The 12,244-nt window shown below is 37.6% G+C and overlaps 1 protein-coding gene across 5 annotated transcripts in view; it reads left to right on the top strand.

Moving 5' to 3' along the window:
- Window positions 1–12,244, top strand: part of TENM3 (teneurin transmembrane protein 3) — a 583,022-nt gene that overhangs the window by 267,186 nt on the left and 303,592 nt on the right. For all 5 annotated transcript variants that reach the window (XM_090138907.1, XM_090138906.1, XM_090138905.1 and 2 more), the window contains exon 4: window positions 6,687–6,989. In XM_090138907.1, the coding sequence (XP_089995033.1) occupies window positions 6,758–6,989 (232 nt within the window). In that variant the 5' untranslated portion in view covers window positions 6,687–6,757. The remainder of the gene's footprint in view (window positions 1–6,686; window positions 6,990–12,244) is intronic.

Genomic DNA, 12,244 nt, shown 5'->3' with positions numbered 1-12,244 from the left:
GACTGCCCTCACTCCCTCTGAGGAAAATGGCACCACGCCTAGTATTTCTTGTGCTCCCTCAGAGGAAGATGGCATCTGGACGAATAATGCCCATGTTCCCTTGGTATGAGGAGTGACATGAAGTGTTCATTTGCTTATTTTATTTTCCCTCAGGTCTTTTGGCCTTAACTACTGGCCACAAAACTTTCACAAACGTCAGCCTCTGTGACTGACCAGCACCCTGTATCTTTTTTGCAAATTTTCTCAATTCTCATTGCAACAAACTTTCTGATGAATGTAGAGTGCGTTTATTTGTTTTTCATTCTGTCTCTGACAAAACAGATTTTTAGATAGTCTCTGGAAAATAACTTTTATTAATATTACAACCCTTAGTGTTGCAGATATGAGTGCTCGGGTCCCCTGATTAATGCAGAAAAATGCATGCAGAATATGCAGTATTTTTTACTGGTCATCCTTTTTTTTCCTTCCTCCCCCCTTATTTTTTTTCTGTTCCATATGTAATCAATTTTTAAAACATAGGGTTAGCTCATGAATTAGGGAGGCTTTTTCTGATTTCAGGCTGTGAGCTTCTGGCTGGCAGCCCTTCTGTTCCCAGCTCCCCTGGCTTTGGGTGCTTCTGCTCCAGTCTCTGTGCTGGAAGACAGACTTTTAATATTAAGAAGTGAGTTTCTAGATATGATGACCTGAAATATCCATGTATTAAGAGTCATCAGTTTGACTAATGGCACACCATGGCTACAGATCATCCTAAGCACCTCTTCAAAGTGTCATTTTTCCAGCTCAGTTGATTTCTGACATATCTCACTTTATCAGCCATTGAAGTGGAAATTTCATCACTCTTTTATGCCTTTTGAGTTTTTCTTAGTGTTTGTTTGTAATAGGTTTTATGGGTGATTAGTTGTGTGAATTGTGAGTATTTTTCTGGACAGGAGACTTTCTTAATTTGCTTGATATTTGTACACTCTTTAATCTTCATGCAATACATTTCCTGCTGAATTTGCTTTGTTTTTTTTTTGTTTTTTTTTTTGCTGTTAAAAGGCATGCAAGTATTATAACTAGTGCAAATTGTGATTACCATAATATTTACATCAACAAACAATTGCAGTTACAAGGAAATCCTGGTTAAATTAAAATAATACAGTAGAACTACTTGGGCATTACTTGTAGCATTTTTCAGAGCTGACAATAGAAGCCATCCTGACACCAATCTGTGCAACCTCTAATTTCGAGCAGAATTCAGAGCCTGCTTCTTCCCGCTGAAGTGCTGCAATGCTTTTCCTGTCGTGTCGTTGCAGTACTGTATTGTGAGAGAAAATCTGTTCCTGACTGAAGCGAGCAGAGTTCAGGCTCGTGTTAACCGAATGCGGAAGGATCAACGATCCCTAATTCATAATCATAGTAATTGGTAATAAAAATAATAGTAATTCGGTAATAGCGCAGGCTTCTGAGTGCAGCCGTGAATGCTGTCATTCTTAGGTATGCCTAAATTGTTAGCTGTGGGTCTTTGGAGGGAAGACCGCACTGAACGCTGCAGTCCGTTCCCCAGCCCTGCTCCTGCTGCCCTGTCACTTACAGCAGCGCTTCCTGACTGCGAGACCAGCAGAGAGGGCCAGGCTGCACTGTAACCACATCTTGTGCTCGTTGCAACTCTTCTCTAACAAGGAAATTACATGTTTCACCCTCTTTCTTTTTTTTTTTTTTTTAATGTTCTCTTCTGGCACTGTATGTATTAAAATATTACCCTCTTTTTCTTAGAACCAACTCAATTTTTGCTTTGTGCATTTTGAGTTGTCTAAAATGGCTATATGCACTGAAAGGCAGTATAATATATGCTTTAGCAGATTGATAAATCAACACCAGCAATAGCATATCTTCTGTATGACTATCACTTCTTTGTTTTGGTAACAAGCATCTTTTTTCTTACCTTTTTATTATTTTGCGTCTGCGTAGCTTTTGGGTATGAAAGGCCATAAAACACTGAGCTTTATTTAAGCTCCTCAGTCCATTTCCTCAGGATTCTAACCAGCTCCTGTGCTGGAAAAAGATTCCCTGCCACTTGGGCGGGGAGAGGTGCGCGTGTTGGGAGAACTGCCATCCTGTTGCCAAACTGTAACAACCCTTTGGGGAGCTTGGCATTGAAGCTACAGAATTAAATGCAATAATTTCCCATAACTGCTTTAAAAAGCCTGCAGGCATGTTGAAGTTCTGGCTGGATGTTTTAGATAATGTTTCATAGCATGACTTTAAATCCCCGTTTACGTCTTGACAATTAAAATATGTAGTAAATTTTATGCCTACTGTATTTTTCTTATATAGCTGTGTAGGGCTTCGACGTTGAGGTGCATGCTTGTTTGTGATTTGGTGGTGGTGTTGTTGTTTTTGTAAAAAGTTATGCCATTGTTTCTTTTCACTGTGGTGGCTTTATTTTGCATTTCAGTGATGAAGGGGATCTGAAAGCTATCTTGAAGAATTCTAAATAAAATGCTTTTGCATCAGCTTTGTCTGTACCTGAGACTTCCGTTTGGTCACTGAAGCTCCCACTGCAGCATGTGTGGCTTTGCATGCCCAAGCTGTCTGCAATGCTTGAAGTGAAAGAGAAAACTACCATCTCACAACTTAATTGTGTTAGTTACCTTACCTGACTTAGAAGTTAAGAATTGTCTGTAAATATTTACCGAAGGGAAGGAGTTCTGTGGTCCCAATGACCTAGTCACATGTAAGACATGCCTCTTTGGTTGTTCTGTTTCCCTTCTAACTGAATTCTAGAAGAAATAATTATTAATTAAAAAACAGGCATCTGTCATTTCAGTTCTTGAATGGCTTTTATAATTTGGCAGCTGCCTGGGGCTGCAACAGAGGCTACACCAGTAGGATGGGGTTCAGTAAAGGAGACCTGACTTGCGGGTCTGGTCACTGACATGCTCACTCATGTACCCCAACCAGAGTCCAAACCCTTGTCAAATCCTTACAAAGTCACAGAGGGTCCAGCAGGCAGTGACACAGATGAGCACCCCTGGTGTCTTGTGCACAGAAAAGCATCAACCACTTGGAACAGTAGCATTTTGTGATCAGTGATCTTTCAGTTGTCTTCAGTGGAAATTGTGATGCAACACATAAGAGTATTTAGCATGGCTGTTTTAACATCCACATGTGAGTGAGTGAGTTAGCTGTTAGCTTGATAAATACTACTTTGTGAAAATTCCTATTTTGTGGACCATAAATATTGACATATGGGCAAAAATTACATGTGGACAAAGGCAAGTGTTTTTGTGACGTCACAAATTTAATTTTATTTGGTTTAAAATTTTAATCTGATTTGTAAAAGAATATATATATATATCAACCAAACTTGTTCATGTGTCAAATTAGTCATTGCATTTGTATTGTACTCATTACCGATATTTCCTTCGAGCTTCTTCTAAGACATAGAGGAGAAAGAAGGCTGCTCAGTGCATTTGGGCAACTCCCAACAGGATGCAGCTTTTATGTTACTGAAAACAGAGGAGAAGAAAACATGAAATTTGTTGAAATCTGTCTACCTGTTGGTTCCATTAAATCTGGAGATTGGAGTGTGATTTTTTTATTATTATTATTACAACTGTAGTGATATAATAAAGAGGCTGAGCAGGTGCAGTAACTTGCAGGGTATTTGAATTACTTTTATCATTAATTGAAAATGTTCATCAAATTTATGGGGAAAGAAAGATGTCTTTAAAAATTGGAAGTGTGCAATAAGATTCTCAGTGGGACAAATAAGTCCTGCATGGTGCTGAGACCTTGTGCTGTGCTGGGTTGCTTCACTGAAGAGTTAAAGCTCAGATCGTGTGAAGCTATCTGCGCTTATCCCTGTGTTTGACTTGTCATTGCCAGTCCAATAAATAATTGTTAACGCTGATATATTTCTGTGTTCTGCAAATACACTTGTGTTCCCTCTTTTTGTTCGTGTTTTGCTCATGGTGCGGGACATTTACTTGTAGACAGATCTTTAAGATAGTCTTATTCTGGCTTCTTACTTCTGATATTTATATTAATTCACAAATTAAAAGAATTTAAATGTGTGAGCCTAATTCTGTTAAATCTTTCCTAAAACTTGCAGGGAGACACTAATAAATTCTGAGAAGCTAAGGGCAGCTGAAGGTAAAGAGATGTTTCATATAATGCTGGATTTGAAAAGATCAAGCTCTTAAATATGTTTTGGTTTGGTTTGTTGTTTTTTTTTCAAAATGCCCACAAAAAATGTATTGGCCCTCATTGTTTATCATGGCAGTGTAATCACTGTCAGTATCTCAATAATCTGATGCTGTTAAGCAGCTTGTATTTTTTGTAACCTTTGCCTCTCTAGGCAAAGAACGCAATAGATAACTCAGCAAACTGCCTTTTGATGTTTTATTGAATTCATTGACTTCTGTCGGAAGCAGATCAGTAGTGCTCCTCATGCTACAGCATAGATTAAATCTTTAAGGATTTTAGCTTGCTATACTAACAAAGTATCCTGCAAAGAGTGTGTTTTTTTTTTTTTTAATATTAGGAAGGAGCTACGTAATCCCAGAAACTTGAAAAAATCAAAAGTATTTAAACTTTGATGAATAGCACATGTCAGTTTTCCCATCACACAATTTAGAGACATTAGGAATTAGTGTCCCTTTACAGTTTTGAAATGCACAGATGAAGGGGGAGATGGGCTTCCACATGCAATCTTTATGCTCCAGGAGAATACCTGCATGTACCCGTTAATCATGATTTTTAAAAGCATTACATTTTAGTAATAAAGCAACGAGTTCACGAAGTGCTTAGAAAATTATTTTCATGTGGAAAGAACTTGCATTCATTAGTCAATCAAATATTTTAAAGTCTGAGTGTTTTATATCAAATAAAAAGATATGCTACATAGACATGCAGATATCTAAATAGTCATAAAGTGAGTAAATTATTATTCTATCTCAGTTTTATTGCCCACGTACAGATATTTCAATTTCTTTTATGACTTGAGTGTTTGAAAATGTAATTAATATAGAAGAGAATTTGCTCAAATTGAAGATTTTGCAGCTTTGTCTTCTAGTATAAAGTGAGATTCAGACAGGTCAAGAAACGTGAGAGCTTTTCAGAGAATCTCAAGACAAATAGGATGATAAAAGACTTGCCATTCAATAACTTGAATTACAGTTTGGTGTTAAATTACATACTCACTAGAAATCGTTTCATGGGTGACAACTAATTAGTTTGTTGTTAAATGTTAAAAATGAAGTAGGTTAAGAGTTCTAAAGCAGCCTTGTTTTTGCTTAACAGGCTGCCGATAGAATTGGATGTTACTTTGTGATATGTGCTGCAAAATGTCATCTGAATTAGAGAGAATGACCTCATTTCTAGAGGGAACAGCCTCAGGTTGCACCAGTGCAGGTTCAGGTTAGATGTGAGGAAAAGTTACTTTTCTGAAAGAGTGACCAGGCGCTGGAATGGGCTGCCCAGGGGGGTGGTGGTGTCACTGTCCTTGGACTTTTTCAAGAAATGTTTAGATGTTGTACTGAGGGACACGGTTTAGCGGGGATGGTAGGTGGATGATTGGACCAGATGATCTCTAGCCGTGGTGATTCTGTGGCTCTACAAATTCTGCATCGCTTGACTTGACTGATAATGCTCCACAAAATAATCATTTGTGTTAAGTTCGTTAAATTGAGAGAAGCACCAAGGAAAATGTTCTTGAGGCAGAGCAGAGAGTCTCAACGTGTAAGATGTTGAACAAGAAATATCAAAGCATCATTAGTTGGACAGTCAAATATCTAAGTTATGTTCTTGATTTTAATCTAGATCTTGTCTTTAAAAATAACAACAGAATTTCCAAACTTTGGAAGTTTTTCTTTCTATGGAGAATGCAATTTTTTTTACTCTGCCGGAAGTGAAGGTATTTCTGTTAACTGTGTTGGGTCCATGAGATGAAACAGGAAGACCTTGTTTTGAAAACTAACTGGAATGAACCATTAAAGAAAAATGAATAGAACTAAGTTTCTTACTGTAATGTTTCTCAACAACATGATGGAAGGAAAAATTACTCCTGAATGTCATTTCCAAATGAAATATTTCCTTGCTTCCCAGCAGCAGCTTTATCAAACAGACTACCCGAGAGAAGCCTTCCTATGTATGGCCTATGATGTTTTTGTAGCTTGCTGTGAAATTATGTGTATGCTCCTGGTGAGAACAATTTTGTAAGAATAGAATTGACAGTAAGCATTGTAGTAGTCTGTATCTCAGAAATAGACATTAAAACGATAAGTTTCTGACAAGCAAGTGGAAAAAGCATATGCCTTTCTCTTTAGGCACACGCCTTTCTCAGGAAAAGCCAAACTGATGTATTTGCAGATAGACTTTAAGTGAATAACATGTTCCTTAAGCTGAAAAGCTGAGAGGGTTTTCTCCCTTAGTTTTCAGTCTGGTTTTAGTATTCTAATCTGCTGTATAAATAGACGATTGTTGTGACTGGCATTGTTGTTAACAGGAATTAGCTGTTTTCTCCTCGGGATAGCTTGTACCTGAAATTATCAGAAGTCTTGCTTGCACACACAACGGGACTGCATTTTGCCCATGGTTGATCAGACCTTTCTCTGATCTCACACCAGGTAGTTAAAAAAGTAATCACAGCAATTAGAGAATGTTGTAACACATCGTCTGTTGTCTCTCTAATTGTGTTTTAGGTAGATGTGAGCTGAATGTAGATAAGAATTCCAAACAGGCCGGGCTGATGTGCACACAGAAGGAATGAAGTATGGATGTGAAAGAACGTCGGCCTTATTGCTCCCTGACAAAGAGCAGGCGGGACAAGGAGCGGCGCTACACAAATTCTTCTGCAGAAAATGAGGAGTGCAGAGTGCCTACGCAGAAGTCCTACAGCTCCAGTGAAACCCTGAAGGCTTTTGATCATGATTCCTCTAGGTTGCTGTATGGAAACCGGGTAAAAGACTTGGTCCACAGAGAAGCAGATGAATATACCAGACAAGGTAGGCAGGAGGTTTTTATACAACTGGGGTGTATAATTCATTAGTACTGAGTAACGAGGCTTTCCTGCTGTGGGAAGGGGATGTCATTATATCCATTTTTACAGTTTTAGTAATACCCTGCACAAACAGTACACTTCATTTGTGTCTTCCTAAATATTTTAAAAAGACGGGAGAGCATTATGTACAGTCTTTGAAATAAATAATACATGCTAAACAGGAAACTACGTAAACGTCCCGTGTTGGGCAATGACTCAGTGACAACTTTTTGAGTTTGAGTGTGAAGTATTCAGACCTTACAGTTTAAAAACCAGACCCCCGGCAAAAAAAAAAAAAAAAAAAAAATCATCTGATTAATGGTTTGTCCAGAAGCTTGCCACTCCAATATCCCTAAAATTTAAGTATTTTCAAAATTAATCACAAGAACTGAATGTGACTGTTCAAAGAACATGAGGCCCCATAAATAGGCTTTCTGAAAAATCCAGTATGCGTGTTTGGGTATACAAATAATTTAATAGCTCAGTGCTTTTAGTCCAAGTGCAGTAACAGAGCACTGTAGAGTGAGTAAATTAGTAAGGTAAATCAGTTTGAAAGTGGAGGGGTTTTTCTTGTGTTGCTTTTTGTTTGCTTTTAGTGGATAACTGTGACACCTAATCAGATGTTAACTGCTGTCTCAGTTAAATTTCTAAGTCCAGGACAGGAGAGATGTGAGAGATGTAAATATCCATGCAATTATCCAAAACCCAGCCGGATGGAGCCCTGGGCACTTTGCTGTAGCTGACCCCACCTGAGGGAGAGGGTTTGGACTAACTGTTCTTAAGAGATCCCTTCTGATTCTGTCAGGTTGCACTCGTCAGGGTAAACTCTCGTTAGACTCAGTGCATTACTTTGGATTCAAAACTGTAATCTTTAGAAGTGGCATTTCTATACTTCCACAACCAAAGTACTTAATGTAAGGTTAAAAAAAAATGTTGGGATGTGTGCAGTATTACAGCTTAGCTATCTAAAAGAATAAATGTAGGCCAGAAGATGTGTAAAATGAACCCTCAGTCATCTATATAAAGAATTCTCTCTGCTGAGGAAGCAAGAGTAGATTCAGGAGTACATATAGAAGGCTTTCTCCTTGTGAGAAAGTCTTTAGCTTTGATTTTAGAATTGTTTAAAAATATTTTCCCCATTGGTGGTTTATCTTTGTTCCAAGTAGAATAACTTTACATTAGAATTAGAGCCATGCAGATGGTGTTGACTTTTTTCACCACAAATGTCTACAAAGGAAATAAAAATATTTCTCTTTGACTCGTGTAACTGAGGATGGCTGCTACTGTGGTCTGTCTGCTTTCTGCTGTGTATTTTTGGTTTCTGTGATATGTTGAAACTTCAGGTCATCGCTACTTTCAAGTTAAAGTCATTAGTCACCTCGATCCTGTTACTTTACTAAGGAAAAACCAAGAGGAATGAAGTTTTCCAAGGCTCGTACTATAGACACTTTCACAGTACTAATGATAAAGTTATATCAAAATAGATGCTGTTTATTTAACATCGCCTAACCAGGAATTCACAAACCATCCCCTGAATAGAGTACTATTCTCTTTAAATAGAAATAATGAAATGGAAGAAATTAAACAATCTGGCACAACATGTATGATGAAGCACTGGGGCTTGCGGGTTTTTTTCCTCTCCATTTTCTTCAGAAAAGTACATAGTACATAGCTAATACTTATTGCCCAATATGCAATAAGTTACACATCTGTCAGTCTGAGATGTGTAAAGTCATTGTCATCTTTCAGTGCTCTCAGCGCTGTCATCTGTGTCTGTTTAATTTTTCTCATTGTCTGTTCAATTCCTCTTGTGTGGCTTATTGGCTTCCTCTAATGCTTGCTGTTTTAGCACCTTTGGGGACTACCTGTAAGTTTGAGAGGGTCAAATTAATAAGGGCTTGTTTTGTAGTTTTAGATACTGTGTTCTTTTGATTCATCTTTGACTGAGAGAATTTACTGCTTCTGGCATCGGAAGCATTTGGTGGAAAATGTGCTCAAGATCATTCTAAAGGTTTTTTAATAATATATTAAAGAAGCTTCCCTATATATATATTTTTGCTTTTGTCTAGAAATGAAGTGCAAATATGTAGCTGCTTTGACAATCTAATTACATGCTACCGTGCGAAAACAACAGGAAATAAATCTACAAGCAAAAAAAAGGCAACTGTTAATAAATGCCTTTAATTAACATTTTTATTAATTAACATTTTTATTAATTGATGATGACTACTTCATTTCTTTTGCTCGGCTTGTGTAAAATAGTACCAAATTTCCAGTGTCCTCTGGAAATCTACTGGAGCAATTACTTGAACTTCTTGAGTCTTCCAAATCCAACACAACTAAAAAATGTCACTGTTTTTACTGCCAATACGTGGGGGTAAACCTTTCAAAGCTTTTTGCTTATGTGTCAGAAATTTACCACTTCCTCTTCCTTATTTGTCTCAGTACGTGTCTTTGTGCTTCCTGCTGCCCATGGTTGAACTCAGAAGGAGATACTGCTGTAGGAGACAGATGTGTCTGGTTTAGTGGTGTTTTTGTCCCAGGAAATCTTATGGAGGAGAAGTTTCCCTGTTATGACTGATTTTCTGTTGGTTGAGATTAACTGCGTAAATTGTGGGTAACAGTCTAAAAGATGTTTCTACTTTCATTTCATAAAATAGTATTTAAAATAATTTAATGTTAAAATATTGTAGTATTTTTTATAGTGCAAGGATAATCTTGTTACTTTGGAACCCAGCTGACAAAATTCTAAGAAGCAATGTGTGTTTCTGGGAAGCAACTTGATCAAGGCAGTGTGCTTTCAGTTACTTAAAAAGACAAAGTAGATCATCTCCTTCTCCCCTCCTCCTTCTCAAACACCTTTATATGTTGCAAGACCAGTTTTATCTTTAACTCATCAGTTTTATCTAGTTTACTGTTTTTAGAACTTCTAATTTAGCTGTTTATTTTCACTTTGTTGTTAATCTCCACATATGTTTCAAAAAATTGGTAAATGTGAGTAATTAAACTCTGCACCCAGCCATGTAAATGAACGTGAACCTTTTCCATTAAAACTACTTTTAAGCTTGATTTTACATTGCATACTTGAGAAGATGCCTAATCTCATCGTTGACAGTGGATAAAGCACCATGAAAGGCTGTTTGCTTTCCAGAATGTGATGATATGATTGTTTGCTGTTTGAGTTAGAGAGGAATATGATACCTATTTACTTATGCTTTGAAGTATCCAACTGTAATGAGCAGTCTGATTTAAATGTACAACTACTTTAATTGAATTCTGGAGCCCAAAAGCTCGTACTTTGGAATATGCCCAAGTATCATGCTGAATTCAGAAATAAAGCTGAATATATAAAGTTGAATTTCACTGTTGCTCAGAGAGAAATTCCTTTGTTTACAGAATTAAATTGCTGTGGGAAGTGATAAAATGTGCATAGGAGACTGCTATGTGAAAATATTCAGCAGAGTTGTGCGAGTATGGATGAGGAGGGAAGGACTGTAGAACTACAGATGGCAAACTGTTTAAAATTACATTTGAAAAAAAAAATATTCAGAATTAATAGTATGTTTTGCAAACAATTTGTAGTTGATCATGAATTAAACCTTCAAGGTTCTGCAAGAACTGAAAGGCTTGTTATGAGGGTTTTAGCAAGAGAAATACAGGCAGGCAAAAACTATATTTTACTTATTGCCAGATATGTTTTGAAAGGAGGAGAGGACTCTGCAGTGTCTATTAAGTAGCCATCTTTCTGCTTCAAAGAATTATTTGTTGCAAGGCAATATAATCATGCTGTAATGGGATCTACATGCCAAGTCAGTGAGGTTTGGAGTGGGAGTGGGAGGCACAGTTGGCACAATACACTGAGATTTGCGTGTGTCCATATTTACACACAAAATAATTTCACCACTGTTTGTGGATGCTGTGAGATGAGAAGCTGAGCTGCACAATACTTTTGCTACAAGAAGGGCTGATGAGGTGATGCAGGTCATGTTAAATTTTTATCTCTGGAAAGCTTGAGGCATCTGTAGTTTAGCCTGGAGGTAAAGTTACTCAGTGTTTCTTACTGGTGGTGAGCATGAGTTCTCTGTGTTTATCATTCAACACAATTTGCTCTCAGCAAAGCCTCAATGCGAATTCCTTTTCATGCTGCCCCTTCCAGTTTTGCAGGAGAAAGTGTTCATATGGATGTTTTTATATCTTTACTATTCTGGAATTCTTAGGAGCCTAGTAACTCCTTGAGCCTGCAAAGAGAGGGGCTGGACTTAACAAACAAGCAAAGAAAAAGAATTTCTTCCCATCACAGTATGCCGGGTCACTGATATGAGACTGCTGAAAAGCAAAGCCATTTACAGTACGTTACACTGTGCTGATGAATCATAGCTGCTGTTCAGCTGTCTCTCCGTGACAATTAGATTTAGGTGCTGGAAAAATCTCACTGTTCAGTAAAAGGAGGACCTGAAATAGTGATTTATATGTTAGGACAATTTTATGTTATTATTGAAGATGTTAAGCACTGTCAAGGATTCATTTTTAAGATTTCAGAAGTATGAATTGCAACTTCTAGTCTAATGTAACAAGACGTCAAATTTTACTGTTTTTTTAAATATTAGCTGCTTGAAATGACTTATTTGGGTAGCAAAGTGATTAATCTTCTCAGTCACCATAAATGTCAGCTGCAGGATTAAAGGATCTAAATGGTCACGATTTCAAACCTAAAGTTCAATGTACTTCAAGCCTTCCTTTAGGAGGCAGTGGAAGGGTAGATGGATCAACCACTTTTGAGTTTCCACTCCCTCTGCCTTGTCAGTGAGCTGGTTTTGACTGTCAGGTAGGCAAAGATTCTCACCAGAACTGCATTAGCCTGCTGTGTGGATTATTTACAAGCAGGTATGAAATGACACATAAATGACTTTGCATTCTCCCGATGAGTGAATTAATTGCTATTCAGTGACATGGCAAGTGCCATCTTTGAAAATCCAAGGCAGCTATCAGAATTAGAGTTCAGGTTGTGAGCTGAATGTTCTTACTATGATTCTGGCAGACTCTTTTTGTTATGCTAAAACACAGCCACCTGCAGCATCCTCTTCCTTTGAGCAGGCAACTTTTGTGAGAAGCATGCAGTTGCCAGCATGTGCTGGGTAATTCTGTGGCCTTGAGCTAAGCGTGTAACCTTCTGCCAGCGGTGCTTTTCTTTCTTTCCTCTCTGTAATACAGGTGTAATAA

Source organism: Phasianus colchicus, chromosome 4 (genome assembly GCF_987193195.1).
Source record: "Phasianus colchicus chromosome 4, bPhaCol1.hap1.1, whole genome shotgun sequence".
NCBI classification, from domain to species: Eukaryota; Metazoa; Chordata; class Aves; order Galliformes; family Phasianidae; genus Phasianus; species Phasianus colchicus.
Note: the sequence above shows the minus strand (reverse complement) of the source record. Positions and strands in the feature narration are given on the sequence as shown.